Here is a 25,445-nt window from a genome sequence, read left to right as displayed (position 1 = left end):
GCCTTCATTTCACTTCCATCTTTCACTAATCAGAGATATATGCTTAGCTTTAAAAAAAAAACTGTAATTGTGAATTGAAAATGTTTTAATTCTCAGTAAAATTTGCAATTTCCTCATTTAAAATAAATAACATTTTAATTGTAATGGAGAAAGGGTGTTGCAAGTAACACACAAGTGCTGAAAGTGGGCCTATGGGGGTTGTTAGGACAGAAAATTTATCAAATGCCAACTTGTCTAATACTCCTAGAGAAAGACTCCTACGGGCCAAGGCTGGCTCAGCAAATATAGTGAAGGAAGATGGTGAATAAGCAGCCAAGAAGGTTTTCAAAACTTGGAGTGAGAAACATTCTGAAAAATCTCAAGTAGTGAATTTAACTTTTGATATCTAATCCTTTCATCTACCAGAGAACACAATCAAGTAGCATGTTTGAAAAATAATAATACACCTATTTCTAAGTATTGGCATTATATTTACTGTAGACTATATGGGGTTGTGTTTAACCTTGGTCTTGTTAGAACTATTTAACTATTCGGGGGAAAAAGATACACTTAGATATTTAGGCTAGAAATTTGGCTCCCACATAGAACTCATTCCTTTTGCTTGTTTCAGGCTATGATCCATGGGCTTTCTGGGGGCAAATGTAAAATCAGTAGCCAAAGGGATGTTCTCATATCTTTCTGGTTATCAAAAGTTAAAGAATTTCTAGAAAGAGTTTCCTTGGATACTACTATACAGTAAAATTCGAGGCAATGCATATTGTCATTTATTTGGTGCTCTAAAAAGTCCCTTTGAAGCATCTAGGTAGAGTAGGGGGAAACAGACAACTTTGGGTCCTCATCTCTTAGAGTTCTTCAACAACTAAAGGCCACTGACACTTTCAGCAGAATTATCATCAATAAACTGGATAAATATTCTAAGTTGACTTTTTCTTCCCTCGGATAATAAATATCCAGAAATACAATTAAAGGGAAGACTTGCAGATATAGATAACTTCAGGGATGTGAGATGGCATTAGAGTGGGTAGTAATGACTGGTGTTTTAATCAGGTCATGAGCATAACATACTCTGGCAGGTTTTTTGTTTCTGTTTTTCTTTTTTTTCCCCTGAGACAAGGTCTCACTCTCTCACCCAGGCTGGAGTGCAGTAACATGATTATAAATCACTGTAACCTTGAACTTCCGGGCTCAAGCAATCGTTTTGCCTCAGCCTCCTGAGTAACTAGGAATACAGGCACACCACTACACCTAATTTTTCTATTTTTATTTTTGTAAAGATGGGGTATCACCATGTTGCCCATGATGGTCTTGAACTCCTGGTCTCAAGAAACCCTCCTGCCTTGGCCTCCCAAAGCACTGGTATTATAGGCGTGAGCCACTACACCTGATCAGTTCTGGAGTTTTGGTGGGAAAAATTGGTCAAGAACTAGTTACAGCAGATATTTGAGAAGAAGTGGCCACACACTCTAGGTACCACTGATTTTTGACCAAATTAGTCTAGATGACCTCTGAGCATCCTTAGTAGCCTGTGTCCAAATCTTTAAACAGCTCCTGTTTTCAGTTGTCACAGAGAAACAGTCAGCTGGCTATGGGGCTGGGGATCTTCAAGGGTTTATGGCTGTCTCTGGAAACTTCTTAAATCCTCCTTTCATACTACCAAGGTGCCCTTTAGAAAATTATTTCTCTGTGGCACAAAATGCCCTGCCAAAGAGTGAGTAATTTATTTCCTTGCAGCGTGTAATGTCTCAGCCAACCTGATGTTTCACTTGTGAGGGACTGAATTGGTGGGTCATCTCTTTACCTTGGCACCAATTCAATATGTGTATTATACATGTAATTATGTAACAGCTCAACTTTCATGAGGCTCCTAACCTCAGCCTCCAGTGGCAAGGGACACTTCATTGACATTTAGCATATTTCACCTCATACTTTGACTTAATTTTCTTAGTTTACCAATACTATAATAATAATATGCATTTCTCTAAATTACTTAACACTGAATAAGGGTAAGAGATTAAACTATCCTCTACTCATTTAATGTATAGTTAGTAACAGCTCTTTTTTGAATGGAAGTAGAATATTCTCTGCTGCATAGCAATTTGTATACCACAAAATTTTCTGCTTGTATTCTTCAGAAAAAATTTAAAATTTCAATACAGTGATATGCCTGTTTTATCCTGGAAAACAGCAAAAATAGCAAAAGCAGATAGACATGTAATTCAACTATGTTAAGAGAAGGTACACTTATCTTTTAATTTTTGCAGGAAAAAAATCAACAAAATGTTTACTCTGTAACTTAATCAAATTAAGTAGGTGATATGGTTTGGCTCTGTGTCCCCACCCAAATCTCATCTTGAATTGTAATCCCCATAATCCCCAAATGTCAACGGAGGGAACTGATGGGAGGTGACTGGATCATGGGGATGGTTCCCCCATGCTGTTCTTGTGATAGTGAGTGAGTTCTCATGAGATTTAATGGTTTTATAAATGTTTGGCAGTTCCTCCTTCACATGCTCTCTCTTGCCTGCCACCATGTAAGATGTGCCTGCTCCCCATGCTGCCATGATTGTAAGTTTCCCGAGGCCTCCCCAGCCATATGGAACTGTGAGTCAATTAAACCTCTTCCCTTTATAAATTACCCAGTCTCAAGGAAGTTCTATATAGCAGTGTGAAAACTAATACTGTTGGTAAAATTAAAAGACCAAAGCATTATCCTGTGGATAATTAGAAAATAATAAATTTGGTTTCAGCCTTGATTCAATTCATGATGTCATTTGCTTATTTAAGTAGGTAAAATTTTTATAATCAAACAGATAGTAACAATTTTCTGATACCCATTTAACATAATTTTTGGCAATTAAATTATACAGTTATAAGTGTACATAAAAATAAAAATACATGCTAGAAATAAAAATATAAAACATACAAATAAAAAATAAAAATAAAGCATATATAAAATTTTATATATAGACTCTTCAAATTTATGTGAGTACCCATATAATTACACATGTATATGTGTTTATAAACACATACCCCTTCATACATTTCCAAAAATCCTGAAAGATTAAATGGAGTTTTTAACATGCTTGAGCCAAAGTTTTGAAGAAATAAACAAATGTGACAAGAAATCTATCAAAAGTCATTCCTTGGATGTATATGTCCTGATACGGTTTGGCTGTGTCCCCACCCAAATCTCATCTTGAATTGTAACTCCCACAATTCTCACACACCGTGGGAGGAACCTGGTAGGAGGTGATTGAATTATGGGTGCAGGTTTTTCCTGGGCTGTTCTCGTGATAGTGAATGAGTCTCACAAGACCTGATGATTTTAAAAATGGGAGTTTTTCTTTACAAGCTCTCTCTTTGCCTGCTGCCATCCACATAAGATGTCATTTCCTCCTTCTTGCCCTCCGCCCTGATTGTGAGGCTTCCCCAGTCACATGGAACTGTAAGTGCAATTAAACCTCTTTCTTTTATAAATGGCCCAGTTTCAGGTATGTGTTTATCCGTAGTGTGAAAACAGACTAATACAGTAAATTGGTACCAGAAGTATGGTGCTGCTGAAAAGATACCCAAATATGTGGAAGCAACTTGGGAACTGGGTAACAGGCAGAGGTTGGAACAGTTTGGAGGGCTCAGAAGAAGACAGGAAAATGTGGGAAAGTTTGAAACTTCCTAGAGACTTACTTAATGGCTTTGATAAAAATGTTGATAGTGATATGGACAATAAGGTCAAGGCTGAGGTGGTCTCATGGAGATGAGGAACTTGTTGAGAACTGGGGCAAAGGTGACTCTTGTGTTTTAGCAAAGAGTCTGGCGGCATTTTGATCCCACCCTAGAGATTTGCGGAACTTTGAACTTGAGAGGGATGATTTAGGGTATCTGGTAGAAGAAATTTCTAAGCAACAAAACATTCAACAGATGACCTGAGTGCTGTTAAAATCATTCAGTTTCAAAAGGGAAACAGAGCATTAAAGTTTGGAAAATTTGCAGCCTGACAATGCTATATAAAAGATAATGCCATTTTCTGAGGTGAAATTTAAGCCAGCTGCAGAAATTTGCATACATAATGAGTAGCCAAATGCTAAACATCAAGACAATGGTGAAAATGTCTCCAGGTCATGTCAGAGATCTTTGCAGTAGCCCTTCCCATCACAGACCTGGAGGCCTAGGAGGAAAAAGTGGTTTCATGGGTCAGGCTCAGAGTCCCCATGCTGTGTACAGTCTAGGGACTTGGTGACCTGTGTCCCAGCTGATCCAGCTGCCACTAAGAGTCCAAGGTACAGCTCAGGCTGTTGCTTCAGAGGGTGGAAGCCCCAAGCCTTGGCAGCTTCCATATGGTGTTGAGCCTGTGGGTGCACAGAAGTCAAGAATTGAGGTTTGGGAACCTCCGCCTAGATTTCAGAAGATGAAATGCTTGGATGCCCAGACAAAAGTTTGCTGCAGGGGTGAGGCCCTCATGGAGAACCTCCGCTAGGGCAGTACAGAGGGAAATGTGTGGTCTGGGCCCCACACAGAGTCCCTACTGGGGTGCCATCTAGTGGAGCTGTGAGAAGAGGGCCACCATCTTCCAGATCCCAGAATGGTAGATCCACCAACAGCTTGCACTGTGTGCCTGGAAAAGTCACAGACACTCAATGTCAGCCTGTGAAAGCAGCTGTGAGGGAGGCTATACCCTGCAAAGCCACAAGGATGGAGCTGCCCAAGACCATGGGAACCCACCTCTTGCATCAGTGTGACCCAGATGTGAGATATGGAGTCGAAGGAGATGATTTTGGAATCTTAAGATTTGACTGCCCTGCTGGATTCTGGACTTGCACTTGGCCTGTAGCCCCTTTATTTTGGCCAATTTCTCCCATTGCAACAGCAGTATTTACTCAATGCCTGTACCCCCATTGTATCTAGGAAGTAATTAACTTGCTTTTGATTTTACAGGCTCACAGGTGGAAGGGACTTGCCTTGTCTCAGACGAGACGTAGGACTGTGGACTTTTGAGTTAATGCTGAAATGAGTTAAGACTTTGGGGGACTGTTGGGAAGGCATAATTGGTTTTGAAATGTGAGGACGTGAGATCTGGGAGGGGCCAGGGGTGGAATAATATGGTTTGGCTGTGCTCCCACCCAAATCTCATCTTGAATTGTAACTCCCACAATTCCCACACATCATGGGAGGAACCCAGTGGAAGGTGATTGAATTATGGGGGCAAGTCTTTCCTGGGCTGTTATCGTGATAGTAAATGAATCTCACAAGAACTAATGCGTTTAAAAATGGGAGTTTTTCTGCACAAACTCTCTCTTTGCCTACCACCATCTACATAAGATGTGATTTGCTCGTCCTTGCTTCCCACCATGATTGTGAGGCTTCCCCAGCCACGTGGAACTGTAAGTCCAATTAAAGCTCTTTGTTTTGTAAATTGCCCAGTCTCCGGTATATGTTTATCAGCAGTGTGAAAATGAACTAATACATGCCCTGATGCCACAGCAGACCCAGCTCAAACACATGCTCCCACACATCCCGCCTCCATAACATTACATGGTGACCCTGCTGACTTTAAGGTGCCCCCCTAGAAGCTAAATCTAAAAGGGACTAAAATATGTTTAGCATAGTTTTAGCTTTCAGGATGTTGCTCTGCATTCTAAAGGTTTAGCCATTGTTAAATATTGTAATGATAGGCATCCATTAACTATAATATTGTATTAACAAGAAGACTTCTTACTCGAATCATTCTAGAAAAGTAAGAGTTTAATGAGCAAATCAATGATGAGTATTTTGTAGCAGCATGCTTCCTAAATTTCCCTTGGTTCTGTGCACATCTCTCTAGCTCTCTCATCCCCCACCACAGTCTAAAATACTGGACCAACTTTTCCCCAAACACTGAGAGTCTCCTCTTACCTGCTCGCCCTACAGACCCTACTGGGCAGCTCTAATCCATTCACCACATTAGGTACGGCTTTATCTTTACAAAGTGCACATCCAATCATGTCACTCCACCTTTCAAAGACTTCCTATTGTGTTTATAAAGATTGAAATACAGAGCCTTCTGGTCTAGTCCTTGCCTCTCTGTTGTGCCTCTCTGCTTTGTCACTATCCTGCACTTTTGTTGTTCTCAGGATATATGAGTTTTCTTTTAATACCTTGAATATACACTGTAATCATCAACTATAGCAAATTTTTTGCACATGAAATGCCCACTATCTCAAATATTATTCTTCCTACTCTTACTCCCATCTTTCATCTAGTTAATTCCTATCGATCCTCCTGATTTCAGCTTAGATATCATGTTTTTTTTGTAACACATTCTCAACGTCACAAGGTAATTTTTATAGAGCAATATATTTAATTAACCTGTCTCCCCTACTAGAATATAAATTCCATGAGGCAGAGGGACCACATCATGATTTTTGCTGGAATGACAAATATCAAAAAGAGAAAAAATTAGATATAATGTAGTTTGCCTCCTTACTACCTGAGTTCATTTTGCATTCACTGAATCATTTCTTTAAGCTGTCTAAATTCTACATGCTTCTTTTAACAAAGCATATACTGCTAACAACAAAGCCTCTCTTGGAAGGTTCTGAAAATGACTCAACAATAAAAACCATTAAGTAAATTTCCATAGCATCCTAAGAAGTTTTGGCACAAGCCTGGGCAGCAAGCAATTGTTGGTAGACTCATGTGCTCTGTATCACTGCCTTTTAATTTAAATTTTCTTTCTGGGAGGTGTTTTAATATAATTAAATGTGCTGAAATCTGTTCTGAATTTATATGATTTAAAATTAGTCTTAAAAGTCAGTGATTTATGAAGAACACTGAGTTGATGATGGTTTACAACATTTTTCCCTCCTGACAGGGGACCCATGCTGGGAAAAATAAAACATCCCAATTCTCATTAATGGAAACAGAGCTGAACAGACAACTGTAGCTGTTGAAGGTTACTGAAACTGCCAGGAAATTCTAAAAGCAAAACCAAGGCTGGGCTGGCAGATCAATGTGCCTTTTATATACAATCCTGAAATATGAAACCATGGAATTTCTAATGTTAATGGATACTTTTGTCAATATTTATTTAGGCACTTTTATGTTGTATATTATAGAAGAGATTAAATAGAGGAATACTCACTTTATAAAGCTAGATCCCAATAAAGATGTGTTTATATGCTACATACTCATTTTCCAATTTTTGGAGTTGCACTTGAGGCTTATTCTATGGACTAAAGATAATGAGCCTACATACTTCCTTTGTTATAAGACAATGAACCTGAATAAAATTTGCTGAACTAGTTAATACATATTTATGCCAGAGGCATCTCAGATTGGAATAGGCCATCCCCAAAGCCTCTTTCTCCATCTAGCAATCCATTAATTTACCAATCATTAAGCACCTACCATGTGACAATTTTTTTTGCACTTCACAAGCTAGTGGAAGAGCATGGGAGATAAGCAGTAACCAACTCTCCCCTGCAGATAAGTACAGACTTTCTTAAAACACACTTGCAGGGAGTACCCACCTTGGCACCTCATTTGGTGAGTAATACAAATCTGCTTTCCACCCCAGCTCAGATATATTCAGCAATTTCTTCCCCAGACATCTACAACTGCAAGACCAATAGCTTCAGTTAAGCCATTTGCACTGCTCTACTCAGAAACATTCCAAGCATTCTAATTTCTTTTGGAGTGTTGGCCTCATGGTGCTTCTGCACACTAAGGAGTTTCATCAACAGTACAGGGTATATTCAAAATCTTAAAGAATGCCATTTAATGATCTAAAAAGACAATTTATATTCCCTTAAGCTTAAAAGTTAAATTTATTATAGAGTATACTATGGTATGTATTATGGAATAAGAGGTATGACTGCAAGCTCTTTGAAGGAAGCCTGGTATTTTTATGCAAAGCAGACCATTGACAAATGTTTGTTGAATTGTTGAACTAACTGTGAAAAGTTCAATATTTCTCATAAAAAGATAAAAGTTCCTGAACTAGAGTGTTGGTATTTATTCTGAAATCAAAGGACCCAAAAAATCAAGGTGAACTGCTACTGTTCTTACATAGACTCTAAAAATTCTTCTGGCCATCAACGGTAAATCTACAGGGGACAGGATGTATGAAGAGGACCAACATTCAGCAAAACTGTGAAGAAGGTAACTTGTCTGTGCATCCCTTTAAACTCCCCGTTTGGTTCTCAGCTAGATACTTCCCTTGCTCCATATTCATTCATGAAATAATATGCATTTATGGAGTACCTACTATCTGCCAGGTACAGTGTTCTAGGTGCTTGGGATATACCACTGATAAAAAGGCAAAACTAACATTCTACCTCATTTATCTATTCAAGACTCTTTTAACAAGTGACCACACTGCACATGGAACTATATTCAGCACTTGAAATAGTGACACAGAAACTTAACATGGCATCTGTCCAAAAGTGAAGCTGCTTGCAAATATGACAAAATTAGAAAGCAGAGACTATTCATGTACAATTTATCTTACCTTGTAATGAATTGAAGATGGAGAAGAGGTACATGAAGGGGATATTTAAGGGTCCCCAGGCAAAGAATGCAAAACCCCATGTCATGCCCAACAGAAAGGTCAAGCTAACCACACTGCGCAGGTTCCTTAACACTTCTTCTCTCAGGGTCCGGTTGCTTCTCTTGCCATTCCTCCCACAGATCTGCACCATTACCACAATGAACATGGCAATGTTCAGAAAAAACATGACTCCAAAATACCCAGCACAGGTCACGTAAAATATGACTGGATCTTGAATCCAACAGCTTAAAAAAGAAGAAATGAGAAAGAAAAAAAGATTTATTACCATGTCCTGTTTACCTAAGACTTTTCTCAGCTTAGTTTGGGCTACTGCAGATTTTCCTCTCAAATGTCTTTAGAAAGCCACTTTACTTCCTTGGACCTCAGTTTCTTCTTCAATCTCTTCATAGGTCTTTTGTTCATTTGTTTTTGGATGGCCATTGTCTTAATATCTAGGTAAGCCAATATTACAAAGAAGACAAGGTTGCTTCCTGATTTCTGAGTTGATATGAAAACACTCTTGGTTGACTTGTTCCAAGCCATGTCTAACCTCCTTTTCCTTTGGGTGCCTGTACACTGAGAATGGGAAATTTAAAAACTAATTTTTGGTCTCCTTTGTATTTAAGGAGTGGCTGTATGACATCATTTTATAAAGTGATATGGAAGTAGAAGTCTGCCAAAGGATTTTTGGAAGAGCTATTAGTGGTAGACTCAACTGGCAAGGTCCTTATTCCTTCTTCCTGCTTCAAACGTGCAAGTGAGCTATGGAGCTGCAGCCAGCATCTTCTGTCCAATGACAGAGAGGTCAAGCCTGCTGCAGAGTTGTTGGCCCTGACATTTTTAGCCACAAAATCCATGCCAGTGATTGCCACTACCATGTTTCTTGTCATGTGCAAAGAGTAAACTCCTACTTACTTAAGTCACAACTAGTTGTGAGTTTGTTATTATGGCAAAATAATTACTACTATCATTGCTGTAGATGAGGCAAGACCTTATTATAATTGAGATTAATATACAGATGGTTGTCATGCACAATTACGTAGCTTACAATGATTACAAAATATCCCAGTGAGATGGAGAAGATACTTGATACTTATAATATATATATTGGATAGTAGATTAAAGAAATTTTAAAACTGTACTATATGCAAAGTTGTCAAATAATATAATTTGTAGATGTCCTAGTGCCTAATCGACGCTATAGGAATTCTTAAGACACCTCAAAAATTGAATAAATGATTTAAAGCAACTAAATTCATCTTGAAATTCTAGCACAAATGGTTATTATTCTGGGCCATATCTTCCATGTTGGAACATAACCTCCACAAAGGCAAAAGCTGTCCTGCACATCTTTGAATTCTAGAAACTAACGTGATTCTGGCATACAGTAAATTATCAATAAATGAAATGTCCTAATGGTATAGCAGTTTACTAAATGGTACTTTTAAAGTTCTGTATGAGTTGATGAACATACTTCTAAAATTCTCTTATTTAGAAATTATTTATTAATTTCTACTTTTAATGTATGTTGTTATAAATGTCCCTGGAATAATGTTGCTTGTCCCTAGAGCTAACGTTTCTTTTACACACAGAAGTTCTTCTAAAATTCTGGAATTCCTCACCTAGCCCCATTATTTTTCCCTAGTTCTTGTGGGGTCTTTTGAGTGCCACTTTACAAATATAAGAGATGGCAAGACTGTGAAGAAATGGGACAGAGATTGGATAAGTGATTGGATGTAAGTGGGTTTTTTTTTTTTTTTTTAGATGGAGTCTCACTCTGTTGCCCAGGCTGGAGTTCATGGTGCAATCTTGGCTCACTGCAACTTCCGCCTCCCAGATTCAAATGATTCTCCTGCCTCAGCCTCCCGAGTAGTAGCTGGGATTATAGCTATGCACCACCATGCCCAGCTAATTTTTGTATTTTTAATAGAGATGGGGTTTCGCCATGTTGGCCAGGCTGATCTCGAACTTCTGACCTCAGGTGATATACCCAGCTCGGCCTCCTAAAGTGCTGGGATTATAGGTGTAAGCCGCTGCGCCCAGCCGATGTAAATGTTATCCATCCATGAGATATGCATAGATATGTGGCATCATGGGTCCCATTTCAGAAATAGGCTCTTTATTCATTCAGTAATTTTTTCAATCAACATATATTTATTGAGTACTCATGGTGGATTAATAAAATAGGAGATCGGTAACTGCCCAAACTGAACAATATAAAACCCTTAATCTCAATGATCTCACAATCCGAAGAGAACTTTCGAAATTGTTTAAGAACATGCTGATTTCTCCATTCTCTAAATTTCTACATAACACTCCCATTGGCAATGAATCATTCACTCTCTGTCTGATACTGCTATTTAACTCTCTTGAAGATGTGGGTGGGTTTGAGGAGGTGAGAGTGTTATGAAATCTTCTGAAATAGAATGGGTCTTCTGAGGCTAAAAAACTGTCTTAGGCATTTTCTCAATTCCTCCATATGACAGAGTACAATGTTAATATGAAAAAGTGTCTCAAACATTTCAGGGCATTCAACTGAATTAATCTGTGGTGTAGCAGAGATTTTGGCAGTCATGCGAATAAACATCAACCTTTTAAAATGAAAGCCTTGTTATTGGCATGGAAATTAATGCTAAAATTTAGGAAACAAAGGATATCTACTCATCACAAAAAGTTTTTATTACTTACAATTCATCACCTTTTTCTTTCCCATAACTTTCTTTTCCATAGACTTCATTGTTGTTTCTGCTCGCTAGAACAACTGACACCACTAAGGCAGGCAAACCTGTTACAAAAACACCATGACACAAACTCTTATGAAGCATCTGAAACTGCTTCATAAGACTGCTAATGAAATGTAAAGAAAAGAAATGAAAAGAAGAGAAATGCAAGCAAGCCAACATTCCATATCCCAGATTCAAACTTCTTAGAAATGGCAACTTGGTTAACAACAAAATCCCCTCCTTGGGGTTCAATGTCCAACTCTAACTGGCAACAATCCAAACCTACTCTTAAATGACAGATATTTAAATAAAATTCTGTTTGCTTAGTGGGACTCACTGGAAAACTAAACCTGATTTGTATCAAATCTAGCACTAGTGAATGTGGTTTCATTAATTAAGCCTTGTTAGACTGGCAGAGTTTAGGCAGACAAGGTCATTACAGCCTATTTTGCCTCCTTCTATATAAAGAAAACTCTTTAGAAAAAGTGGAGGAAAAGCAAGGGGGCTATAAAGTCTTTGTAGCCTTCTCTCCCCAGAGATTGAATAAAGTATTTCCATGTATATTTCAGTGGGGAAATGCTATGGCAGGCATCCCAGGTCTCTGAAGAGTGTGCTTATTGCCTCCTGAGGTGGTTTTGAAGGTCTTGAAAATATCTCTCACTTATATTTCCATCTGAAACAGATCTGTGAGAAAGCTCTAAAATGCCTGGCTCAATATGAAGCCTGCAAAAACAAGGGAGCACAATAGAAGATCTCAAACAGGTTAATACAACCACCTATGTCTGACTGAGGACTCATTACAAAAAGTTCAAGGCAATAATCCTATAAGTATTCTGGTTGCACACGCAAGAATAACATTCTTTTTTGGTTTCCAAGACATAGGCATGTGTCTGGGGATGAGTGTAACTAGCCGTCTGAGCTGGCCTTTGTATTTTAAAGCATCATGGAAAAGACATCACTGTCTGCCAGCTGCTTCTTCAGACTTGGGTGGGCTGGCTCTGGGCTCAGGAAATAAGTTTGTGGTGACTCAGGGAGTGAGGGCTTTTCCTTTACTCGTGTATATAGTGAGTGCTGTTGATGAGTTTTAAAAAATAAAGTTGTGAAGATGTCCCTTCCTTAGGCTATGTATATCTAATCCATGCCATTCACAATTTTGAGGTTCCTCTTAATGGTACTATTTTTTTTAAATAAGATTTTTTCCTATGAGAATCTGGCAATTTTCATAAGGGAAAAACAAAACCAAAAAAATTTTAAGAGGCTTACCCCAGCCAATGATGCAGAATTTTAGAATGTATCGGCGAATGTAAGTGTTAAATACTTTAACTAGAGCAATGTACATGTGAATTGCTTCTAGCCCCATCCAGGTAAAGGTTGCCAGAAGGAAGAAATGCAACAGGACTGCAACAGCAATGCAAAGTCCATCCACATTGAAGGAGGTGATCCAGCCATCTAGGAGGAAGAGCAGATTCAGGAACAGCAGGGCTGTGCTCAGGTTCATCAAGATTTTGGAGGGATAATCCCTTCGCAATTTCCTAAAAAATGAAAAAAGGCATCTATGAGAGAACTAATACCGTATATCAATCTTTTCAGCACAGGCCTGTATAAATTCATATCTTATACAACCCTGCAATGAGATAAGTAGCACCACCTTTCCGATGTGGTTCTGCTAAAAGGAGGGGCTAAGGATATTTAGGAGTATTTGGCAACTTATAAAGACTTTAAAAATATTAGTTTACTTCAAAATTATTTCCAATTGTTTATACAATTCCCAGTTGGGCTTCAACTGAATTTTTTTTTAACCCAGGAAAAATTCTAGAGTTGTAAGAATGACATTTTTCTTAAAAAATAATTTCCCTAAATTATTTGAACCTTTTTGATTTTTAATGAGTTAAGGATCTTAAAAAAATTGTTTCATGACTAATTTTATAAGATTATAAAACAAACGTTTTCATGTTTTACAATACAGAAAGCACCTTATATAATTTTTACTTACTTAAATGTTAATCATTTCTAACAGATTTGAATGCATTTTATAAATAGAAATACAGCAATTATAAATTAAAATTCTATAGCTGGAAAATTCATGTTACATAATATATTTTATGAGAAACATGAACATTAACGTTCAACCACCCTACAGTGTATAAATGTTTTTCAAAGCCGAGGCAATTTTCTTATTCACACTTGGAACAGTTAGCAATGGGTTTGGCAGATTAAAAATATACTTACTCAAAAGCAACATATGTCAGGAGAGTTGCTGCTGAAAAAATAGCAGATATTCCACACCCAATATAGCTGATGAAAGTGAGGACTTTAGTGTTTCTTGCATCTAACTGTGAGGCACTTCTTGGAAGGTCCTACATAAAACATGGCAAGCAGCTGTAAGAAACTCTCTTCTCATGAGAATGGTTCTCTGTTTCACTAGAAAGTTCACTGTTAACATTAGAGCAGCTTACTCTCAGGGGCTAAAACCAACAGTGTAAATCAATATTAAAATTTCCATTTATTATATTATTTTCGATCAATAAATAAAAGAAAAAAATGCAGCATTACTTCTGGAAGTCGTTACACATTGTTTTTCATCATTACCTTCTTTCCCAAGCTTTCTGCACACCGGTATAACCTGAAGATCAAAACCACCAGGACCCTCAACAGAAATTGGAGAGGAGACGGTTGCCTTGCATAATAAACCATCAGGCCCATTCCTAACAGTTGCAGGGCTTGGGGCACCAGTTCAAATGGAGACCACAGTAGTCTATATGGCCAAACCCTCAAGCCTTTAGGTTCCTTGCCAGGTAGCAAGGAGCTCAGCCAGAGGCTGGTGCTGGTGCTGTGACTGCCAGGCTCTAAGGGTGGTGCGGAGGCTCCTAACCCTGGTTATTTCAATGCTTGGTATGTATGAGGTGGGACAGTCTTTATTTTCATAACTGAGATGCCATTAAGACTTTTGGGGGTCATAGACTTTTTTATTCCTATAGTACTGAAAGGATAAAATTTAAATTATTTGGGGCTGTTGTGGAGTGGAAAGAAGTAAATACTTTCCAGTGTATTAATATAAAGTATTAATTTCAATGTGCTAAGGGAGACTTACAAAGTCTGGACTTGGTAGAAAAATCTTTCTTTTCTGCCTTAAATGGGGGATTGGGATAGGAATAAATCTTGAGGTAAGACCAATCACTCAATCCTGGTTGGAGGAGAAAAGTACCTCCTTTATGTAGATGAACAAAAATGGAGTGTTCTTAGAGAAGGGATGTATTGAATATCTAGTGTAAACTTTTAGGTTTTAAATTATGGAGAAAATGTTTATGATTTTTCCTTCTATATGTAAATTGTCTTTAACTGTCATCAAAATGCCAATAAAATCTGCTACTCACACACAGGCCTTAAGTTGTGTGTGTGTGTGTGTGTGTGTGTGTGTGTGTGTGTGATAAAGAAATGTGGGTTAGTTTCAGGTTTCACTGATGCAGTAAAGAACAGGTACAGTATCTCTGCAACATCAAGCCATGCACGAAGTGATGGAATTCAGTAGAAGCAGAGGCTCAGAGTCTGAGGGGGCTCCCCCTAACTTCTTATCCCAGGAATCCCTTAAAACACTGGGAGAACACGGGGCACCCAGGGTACATGGGATGGGGTTTGAGTTGGTGCCACTTGATTCACAGATAGGCTACCTCAACCAATGATTCATCAGCCCAGAGAGATGAATCATGGTTTTGAGAGATTGCCAAGTGATGTGTCACAAATTCTTGAAAAACCTATGACTTGCAAATCACAATTAAATCCAGAATTTCAAATAGAAATTAAATAAGGCTGCTTACGGATTTGTTTACAGATTTATACACAATTTCATGTTGTTTTGTTCTTTTAGAGAATGAAAATATGAAAACTTTTATGATATAGCCAATATGAAAATGTACTAATCTTCATGAAAGCCAGTTTTAGTACAAAGAAATGTAGCAGAAGACATTAAATTCTTGAAATATTTGTAGACCAGAAGATATAATTATAGGTATGAGGTACATTGTTTTAGCATCTCATATGGTGAACTGGTGAATGTGTCATGGGACAATGCAGACTCTGGGAATATCTTATACAAGTGAATAAAGAGTTTCTAAGTCAAGAAAAACTCTTAACAAAGTCTTGGTGGTCTGGAAAAACTGAAAAGATAAGAGAACATCACCAAAAAGGATATGTTTTGAAAAGATTTTCTACCAGCAATTTTTAATATTACAAAAACAGACAAGGTAGAAAATGGAAAGAGAGCATGAATGATGCTTATCTTCACATATATATATACATAAAATTAACCATTCAATCAGATAGCAGCAGAAAAAATAATACGTAATTACAAACTCACAATAAAATTTAGACAATATATGAAGGAACTGGCCATATGAAGTCGTGGGCAGGCAAACTCTGGCTTCATATAAATCATCTCTGAAGAGTAAATTTTGTTACTGTTATCTATTTATTTAATACCAGACTTACAACATGCACATAGTTGAAATATTTAAATGAATTAAGCTAAAGCTTACATACCTGAATGAGTAATCACAAAAAATAAGTGTTCTTTGAAAGAATGCCTGCTATCACTTTTGCAAAAAAGAGAACATGGAAGGAAACTGAATTTTCTTTTATAATTACTTAAGGAAAACATGCAATAGTTAATTGTTCATTTTCATGCTTTGACAGCAAAAGGAAAATATTTGTATTTTAGATAGTTAAAAAGGTGTCTTCTATGATTTATCACCTTTTTAAATGACTTGTTCTTATTCCACAGAGCATTTATGTACTTGATTGTCAGGAAAATTACAACTTGCAGGGTTGCCATATGACAATGGCCATTTACATAGGCTGAGTAGATTCGTGAGCCAAATACTACATCCCACAGACCCTCACGGCTTCCTCCCAGTCCCCACAGGAAGAAGGGTGCAAGATTTAAAGGCGGGAATAAACAAAACCTGACGTCTGTGATTCTAATTTGAAAAGCTTTATTGCCTCAGCTCACATCACTCCTATCTCCTATTAAAAAACAAATGTGGTTTGGTCCCTTTATGGAAACCAAACAGAAACAAAGGCTATGCTACAACCCAGAGCATACCCTGGAGACCAGAAAAGTGTTTGCAAAATCACAGGTAAACTGGGTAAAAAGGAAAGGTATAAATCTATGGATGAGTTCAAAGAAGTCGCTGGATGCGTGGTGCGTCTCAAAATTTGGTGGGATAAGAAAAACACATTGACGCAATCTAATTTTGTTTAAAACTGTTTGGCAAGCTGGCTAATAAGATAAAACAGGGGCATGGAAGAAGGAAGGAAAGAATGATATAGAGGCCTAAGAGTGACAGAAACATCATAACCATTATCTCTCTTGCAGCTCTGAAGTCTCCATTCTAACCCTAGTCACTAGTCTGTCCTAACAAACTGCAATCTCTAGGAGGGAGATCACTCGGTGCAGTACCAGGTACAAAGCAACGTTCAAATATATTGAATGAGTGACAACATAAGAAAAATTTTTTTGATTACACTATTCACAATTTCCTTCCATGTTAGTAACACCCAACATTTTCTTCTTTAACTTTCTCTCCCTCCTCCCACTTGTCTCCCCGTTCATCTCTTTGACTCTGTTTCTCTCTTAATTAAAAAGTTTCATGAGGATTTTCTTGTTTCTGGGATTATTTATCATCACTGTTAATGCTACAGGAAAAAAAGGGAGAAAGTTCTTTTCTATAATTACTTTCACATATTTTTAATATGTGATCTTTGCTAATTAGATTCTTTATTAAGAATTAGGATTCACGGTACAGATGAAAACTATCAGGAAATAATTCCCAAAATACATAATCTAAAAATACATACAAAAAAGGAGTATGCCATCCAAAGTTACAGCATGTCAAAATGAGCTTAGAAATTCCCCCCTTACCATCAGAACTCCAAAGTGTGTGAAGTGGTTACACAGGCAGACTGTCTCACTTGCATCTGAATCTCTGTGTGCAACACATCCTGACGTGTTCCATCCTCCAAAACTTTCTGTTGAAGGAATCAACAAACAGTGTGAAAACAGCAGGTCAGTTTCTTCTCTATAATGGATGAGACCTTCTATACAGAAATTTGCCTCAGTCTCTTCTGCCATACAGAGTTTATCTGTAAAATGGATACCATTATGAAAGTTTTCAATGCTTAGAATAATTTGGATTCCTAGAATCATCAAATGTTAGCTCTGGGTGGGCAGTTAGAGGTGATCTAATCAGTAGGTTCAAACTTGAGAGTTCCACAAATGTTTGATTCAAGTTTAATTTTTAACATATTTTAAAATGAACTTCCATAAAAAGAAGACTCATTTTCAAATACACTACACACTAATGAACCAATAATTTTTTTCTGAGGGTTAATCTACATTTTCATGAAGACATAAGAACAAAGAAGGTTTGCTTTCTTAGAATGTGCCATTTATGTATACAAAAATCATGAATGGTAGTAACTGATTGTAAATGGCTTGAAACCACCTTATTTGACTTTCATGGTATAAAATGGAATATGAGCAATGCATATTGTCAATGTATTGAATCCATTTATTTAAATAATATTTTAAGATAATAAAGTGATACTTTTAACTAGGTAAATGAGTAAAGATCTTCTCAAAATTATGCAACTAAACCCCTCCACCAAAAAACTCCTGTCTTGCTGTGACAAGGACTATCAAAAAAAGAAGTTTTTGCCCTTTTCAGGCTGTTTTCATCAGCAAAGTACCCTGCATTTATATCAGAATGAATCTGGCCACAATAATCCTCACAAGGGGACAAACAGAAGAAGCTTCTTTATTTGTACTTCCTTTCAAAGAGATTTAACACCTTATGCCTACTGATTGATTCATCCCTTAATTTTGCCTTCCTTTCTTGATTGTCAAATCTAATTCTGCAGGCTGTTCATCTCTTTCAAGTAATATATGTCCATTATAACAATTTCTATATTTACATTCCTTCAGTCAGCTTCTCACCTCCCTCATAACTGGAGGTCTGGAAGCTGGATTTCAAATTGTCTGCCTTACACATATCAAATAATCCCCTCAACTGTGTCTTAGAAGAATGAGATTAAGTGCAAGTCTACTTTCATCAAAAGTAGCAATAAAATTGTATGCTGTATTTTATAAATAACTGATGTCAAAGAGGTTGTTCAACTGAAAAATGAAAGAAAACACAGTGAAGTCTGCCTATTTCTTCTTGCAATGACTAAAAAGTTACAGAAATTAGAACTGACTTCCCAAGCTACCTAAACTAACTTTGCAGCTCATTTGCCATTTACACTTACATTGTGACTCACTCTGGTTTGGGGTGGAATTAAAGGAAATGGGGGTGTCTAACAATGTTTAAAATTCAGTTGTTATCTATATTAAGACAACCAATATTTTAAAACTTACTGTTTTTGTTCAGATCCCAGAAGGCACAGATGGGATGATGCACTTCCTATATTAACATAAGAATAAACATGTGAAATTGTGTTTAAAATGCCATGATTTAAATATGGCAAAAGAATAAAAACACAAAGGGTTTCACAAAGAAATAGATTAGTATTAACATGCCTATTCAACCTGAAAATGTAGGCAATTCAGGGGGATCTTCTTCTCTCCCATAGAGACTTCAAGCGAAAATCAACTCTAACCTCATAAGGAATCATACTACCTACTCATTTATCTGTAGGTTACTACAAATGTCCCATCATTAAGTATATTGATTCTACTCTCATTCTTAGCATTTAGAAAAGCTCTTGACACTACAATTTCACATCATCTTCAAAATTCTCCTTTATGTCTGGGTATTTACATAGACAAATTGAAAACAAGGACTCGACAAGATATCTGTAGACTCATGCTCACAGTAGCATTATTCACAAGAGCCAAAAAGTAGAAGCAACCCAAGCATCTATCAATGGAGGAATAGACAAACAAAATCTAGTATATACATACAATGAAATACTCTTCAGCCTTAAAACGGAAGTCAATTCTGACAGATGCTACAACATGGATAAACCTTGAAGGCACTGTGCTATGAAATAAGCCAGTCACAAAGGACAAACACTGTATGTTTCCACTTATATGAGGTACTTAGAGTAGTGAAATTAAGAGACAGAAAGTAGGATGGTGGTTGCCAGGTGCTATTGAAAGGAGAAGGGAATGGGTATTTAATGGGAGGACAGTTTCAAATGGGGAGATGGATAGTGGTGATGGCTGCATAACAATGTGAACACACTTAATGCTATTGAACTGTACACTTAAAAATGATTAAGATGATACATTTATATTATGTATGTTCCACAGTTTTTAAAAATCGTCCTTTATGAATGAAGGGGCTGAAACAAAGGAAGCCAAAGTGTTGAACACGGAAGTCTAAGACGGTTCGTGGCAAAGAAGGCTAGATCTTAGGTGACTTGGCTTTCAATCCTGAGCACACTCATTTCCGGCCTGTCTTCCTGCCTATCTAATAAATGGCAGAATCATGATGAGGGCCCTTTAGAAAAGTGAGAAAAACCTGTTCTTGGGCCATCTGGGACAATGAGAACTTCCATCTAATTTTATCAAACAAACAGATGACAAGGGTAATGAAGCAACAAGAAAAGCAACATTTGCAAAGACTAACCACTGCTAACCTCTCAAAAAATAAGTCCACCCTCCCCTGTTTCTTTGTTGGCTTTCCCAGTTGCAGTTATCTTTGCAAATATACACAGAAATACAAAGAAACAACCAAAACCTCTATTGGCAGAATTGTGCAACTACATATGCATCTAATTTATCTGAAGCAATATATGTTATATCTGAAAAATAGAAGCCCTTCTCTTCACTTCCCTTCTCTTTCTGATTATTGAGTCCTAGATAAGACTAACCTCTCCAGCTGCTTCAATTTACTGTGACTTTAAAGCACTACCTGATCAGTTGTTCTCTCTTTATAGAAAACTGGGCCCTACTCCACAAAAAAAGGGTCAGTTACTTTTTAACATGAAGAAAAAAAGGCCCCACTAGTATCTTAAATAGTCCACTTCTGTCCAAATGCTATTGGGAGCGTTTTCTTACCTGAGTTCTTGTATGTTTGATTTTTATTTGAACAGGATCCTTCAGATTCTGGATAGTAATGTTTCCAATACTGCACGCCATCACATAACTCACTAAGGTTTTTCTTTGGGGTCCTACATCCTTTTAAAGAAAAAAAAAATCGCGTGTATCAGTCAGAAGTACACACTTTTATTTTACTTTGGTGCTCCAAAATAAGCAAACTGTCAGCAATTTTTACACTTAAGATCTTCAGTTCTAGAACATCCTGTTTATCACATCAAGTTGCTGGCTTTCCTGAAGGAGGTTTGCTATTTCCCTTATTATAATAAATACATTGAGGGAATGTTGGGAGCCAATATTGTAAGACTGAGTTCATAAAACTACATTCTTGATTGTGGTGACTGATGTCAGCCAGTTAACATCTGAAACAATGCAGACTCATAAATAATATAAACTCATAAAAAGCTGTGAAACAATTAGATCATTTCCCTACTTTAGAAAATAGATGTTGTTTTCTTTCAGAGAAGTATGAAGAAAATACGGTGTGAAAAATAAAAAGCAAGACATCTTTCACATCCATGCCAACAGCCTGACATGTTTACTAACTTATACCTAAAAGTAATACTGGATTCAAGTCCCATCCAGGACTTCTACCTTCTTCTCTGATTGTATACTTGCCAGCATCTGCGGATTTCACTTAAACAATAAGGCTGTCAGGAAATCAAATCTGTCCCATAAAATGGTTTGGACCAATAAGCATTCTATTCTGCAAGTTCATCTCTATTTTTTTCTTTCCCTTGTATTTCTTGTCAAGTCTCCTGAATTTCTCTTTATATCATAGCTTACAAATCAGTTGTTTTGGAATAATCACAGAATAAATTCCAAATAAAACTCAGCATCCAGAATATAGCTTTTTGTTAATTTTGTGTGGTGGTCATTATTAAACTCAGCTATTAGCTGCTGATACCCAGCCTTTCAGTAAAACACAAAAAAACACCATCACCATCGTACCTTGCCCTCTATGATAGGCGAGCACCACAGAACCTTTAAAGTTTTTTCATTCTCCTGTAAATTAACTTTAGAGACTGAACATATGCTTCCTTTTTTTTTTTTTTTTTTAAAGAGACGGGTCTCACTATGTTGGCTTGATTGGCCTTGAACTCTTGGTCTCAAGCAATCCTCACTCCTCAGCCTCCCAAAGTGCTACGATTACAGGCACGAGGCACTGCGCCTGGCCAGATATGCTTCCTAATAACAACTTTGGTAGAGAAATACCAAAGGAGAAGGAAACATGATATGGAGAAGACTCAAAACAATGACAGATGCTTGCAAATCTAAGAGTGCAGGGCTAAACCTTCTCCCTGCACTGGACCCCATTTCTGTACCATTCACATTTTGTGGCACCTACATACATACATGTTTTGCTGCATTTTTATATTGGTTTTAAGGTAACATTGTCATACACTTCAAATTACCATAATTTTTAAAACTGCAGTTGTACATGTTTATACCTATTAAATCTTTCAGGATAAATTACACATTTTATACAAAATATATAAATTGCATTCATATAAATCACCAAATTTGTATAGAGCTGGTTCCTAAAACATTTGTTGATAAAATTTTTAAATTTTGGAATTAACTACTGTCAAGGATTCCATGGTATTATTTTTCCTTGACTATATCTCTACTTGGCTGCTCCTCTACACATGACATATAAAGGCAGATCCATTAGAAACAATTCTCTGGCCTTGAGACTTGCTATTTTCTCTTATATAAGTCACATTGTTCAATATGCAATGATATCTTGAATTTAATAGATAAGTTTTATTTTTTAAAAAGGGCCCAGCGAACCTGCTCTCGATCAGGTTGTACTTGTAAAGGCAAACAGAGGTCACCAGTGTTTGCTGGCAGTGGGCCTTCTAGAATCTAGAAATGATGCCAATAAAAATGATAATATGTGCTTAGCACAATTCCATCTTACTCTGCGGATGTGTAAAGACCAAAGGTCACTTGAAATACTAATGGGAAAACTGATTAAAGCCAAGAATGCTGCTCATTATGTAAACAGTGCTTACTGCTAAATTAAAGGAAAAAAAAAACCCCTTTCCTTTGGTGCGCAATTTCTTTAACTGTAAAGGCCTAAATGATTGGAGAGTATAAAATATTTAATAAAAGTAATAATAAACGGTCATTTTTTCACTAATTCAATTTCTAATTGTTTAATGCAAGCCTTAGCCTAATACTTGAATTATTTTAAAAACTGAAGTACCTACAACTTGTTAATTAGCATATTATCTGAAATAAAATATTTAAACAATTATATTAAAAATTTTCAGTTTTGAAAACACAGTAAATTTTTCTAAACCTTCTGATATATTTCAACAGAATCTAAAGTTTTGTTTTCCTTTGAGCAAAGAAACTTCATTTGCAGTTGAAAAACAATAATTTAATGAATGTGCTTACCTGGAAAAGTCCAGTTTTGTTGAAGAAAGTAAACTGTGCTCTTCTAACTAATACAGAATCTTCTTGACTTAAATTCTCAAGTAAGTTTGGAGGCAAAATTACAGATGCCAGTGGATCCACTTGTCCACTCTCAAAATCCATCTGTCACACACACACACAGATATATTGGTCAAGTAATCATAATTGAATGGTAATAACTTTATTCCACATGTATAGTTAGGCGAGTGAACAATTGCAAGTTCAAATTAGCCAGTACCAGGACTTCCCTTTGTATCTACAGTAGTCACTGCAACTCCTGGATAAACCCCTACAGACAAAGCTGTAGATCTCATTTGGGTTTTACATGTGTGCCAAAGGAGAAAATGCATTGATTTTAATTAAGACATAGGAAGAAATCTATAAATCAGTCAACATTTTCAAGTATAAGAATTAGATTTACCAGCAGCAGATTTTGAGGTTTTCTCAAAACACGTAGTGAAAGATAATAACTATGGGAGGAAGGGGCAAGGGAGAGAGAAAGAGAAAGAGACTGAAGTTAACTTGTTGATTTCAGACTGCATTAAAATTTTATGAACACTCTCAGATAGCATTTTTCCTGAAACCATAGCTCAAGGACAAAGAATGCTTTCCTGCAAATTGTCTTGGAATGAGACTGAGGTTGACTGAGTTTTACTCTTAAAATGTGAAAAAGAATTACCCAAAAGAGCCCCTAGTCTAATGGAGAAAAAAGGTCTTGCCTGTATCCTGATTTCAGGCTTTTTATATTTTCAGTTTGTTCTATCTCCACAGTTAAAAGATATATTGTGCTTCACATACTATACTCTCCCAGGTCAAGGACAATGCTTCATTCATTTTGTTTGCTCTGGTGGCTAATAGTGCCTGGCATGTAGTAGGAACTTGAAAACTCTTTGCTTATGTGTCGCTTGAACATGTTGAAAAGGTTCTCCATTAATCCAGCCCCAGCTTATGTGTCCAGCCGTACTGTCACCTGCTATCCCAGACTTCTACATCACGGGTTCTCAAAGTATGATCCTTAGACCAGCAATGTCTAAGGAACTTGCTAAAAGTGCAAATTTGGTGGGCCTACCCAGGACCTGCTAAATCAGAAACTCCTGGAGTAGGTCCCAGAAATCTGTTTTAACAAGTCCTCTAGTCCTCCAGAAGATTATTATTTTTTTCTTTTTTCTATTGAGACAGAGTCTTGCTCTGTCACCCAGGCTGGAGGGAAGTGGCATGATTCCGGCTCACTGCAACCTCAGCCTCCCAGGTTCAAGTGATTCTCGTGCCTCAGCCTCCTGAATAGCTGGGATTACAGGCCTGCACCACCATGCCTGGCTAACTTTTTTTGTATTTTTAGTAGAAACAGGGTTTACCATGTTGGCCAGCCTGGTCTCAAACTCCTGACCTCAAGTGATCCACCCATCTCGGCCTCCCAAAGTGCTGGGATTACAGGCTTGAGAGACCACGCCCAGCCTCCTCCAGAAGATTCTAATGTTCAGTTTGAGAACCACTGGCAAAGAGAATGCACCATGCTTCTTTTCACCTTGGGGCCCTTAAAGCTCTTTCCTCTAACTGAACTGATGCTCACCCCAAGTATGGTGGCCCCTACTCATGCTTAGCTCCAGTAACCCCTCTTGTAGAAGGTAAGCTGACCACCCCTGTCACCCAGATTATGAAAGCATACCCACTCTGAGCTCCCACAATACTTTATGGCTACTGCTCTAGTTAAACTTAGCCAACATTCAGACCTTGCCACTTCATGGACCAAGACCTCTTGGAAGCAGCAACTGCTAAGTGATCAGCAAGTTTTTATATGTCTAACTAATTAATTAAAATGAAAGAAACCACTGGCTCATTACCTGGAAATACGATTCATTATTGCTTGGAAGACCAATGCTAAAATTTGAAATTGCATTTGTCCCTGGTAACAGGGATGATACGCCGAGAGCCAAGTTCCGAGTTGTAATATTCACATGTGATGTGCTATTTAGGTCTATCTTGAAGGCCAATTCATCAATTGTTTTTAAAGCTCTAAAGTAACGACAAAAAATACCACTATTAAGTAATACGATATTTTAGATTCTTAAACATACATGTTTTGCTGCATGGCAAAATACAAACAAAATAAAATTGTGTTTAGATTTTCTGATCTTAACATGAACACCCATAAAATTACCCCAATCCACAGTGATATCTGTTAAAATATGGAATCACAGGGATGGATAAATCCTCAAGAGAAATATCTGCTTTAAAGAAAATTAACAATTAAATCATCCTGAACAAATACTGTTTTTCATTTATTTTAGCCTCTCTTTTCCGACATGAAAAAGCATCCTCCCTACCTTACGGCTTATCAAGAATCAAAGGAGGCCGGGCGCGGTGGCTCACGCCTGTAATCCCAGCACTTTGGGAGGCCGAGGCGGGCGGATCACGAGGTCAGGAGATCGAGACCATCCTGGCTAACACGGTGAAACCCCGTCTCTACTAAAAATACAAAAAATTAGCCGGGCGTGGTAGCGGGCGCCTGTAGTCCCAGCTACTCGGGAGGCTGAGGCAGGAGAATGGCGTGAACCCGGGAGGCGGAGCTTGCAGTGAGCCGAGATAGAGCCACTGCACTCCAGTCTGGGCGACAGAACGAGACTCCGTCTCAAAAAAAAAAAAAAAAAAGAATCAAATGAAATAATGTGATAAAACT

At 37.5% G+C, this 25,445-nt stretch overlaps 1 protein-coding gene across 8 annotated transcripts in view; it reads right to left on the bottom strand.

Annotated features, from left to right (window-relative positions):
- ADGRG6 (adhesion G protein-coupled receptor G6) overlaps nucleotides 1-25,445 on the bottom strand; it is a 141,829-nt gene that overhangs the window by 15,098 nt on the left and 101,286 nt on the right. For all 8 annotated transcript variants that reach the window (XM_057302600.2, XM_057302601.2, XM_003827717.7 and 5 more), the window contains 9 exons: nucleotides 24,610-24,781; nucleotides 22,751-22,891; nucleotides 20,306-20,425; nucleotides 18,659-18,704; nucleotides 17,165-17,271; nucleotides 13,477-13,604; nucleotides 12,511-12,779; nucleotides 11,213-11,309; nucleotides 8,486-8,769 (listed from right to left, as the gene is read on the bottom strand). In XM_057302600.2, the coding sequence (XP_057158583.1) occupies nucleotides 8,486-8,769; nucleotides 11,213-11,309; nucleotides 12,511-12,779; nucleotides 13,477-13,604; nucleotides 17,165-17,271; nucleotides 18,659-18,704; nucleotides 20,306-20,425; nucleotides 22,751-22,891; nucleotides 24,610-24,781 (1,364 nt within the window). The remainder of the gene's footprint in view (nucleotides 1-8,485; nucleotides 8,770-11,212; nucleotides 11,310-12,510; nucleotides 12,780-13,476; nucleotides 13,605-17,164; nucleotides 17,272-18,658; nucleotides 18,705-20,305; nucleotides 20,426-22,750; nucleotides 22,892-24,609; nucleotides 24,782-25,445) is intronic.

This window comes from Pan paniscus, chromosome 5 (genome assembly GCF_029289425.2).
Source record: "Pan paniscus chromosome 5, NHGRI_mPanPan1-v2.0_pri, whole genome shotgun sequence".
Lineage (NCBI taxonomy): Eukaryota > Metazoa > Chordata > Mammalia > Primates > Hominidae > Pan > Pan paniscus.
This window is presented reverse-complemented; position numbering and strand designations above follow the sequence as displayed.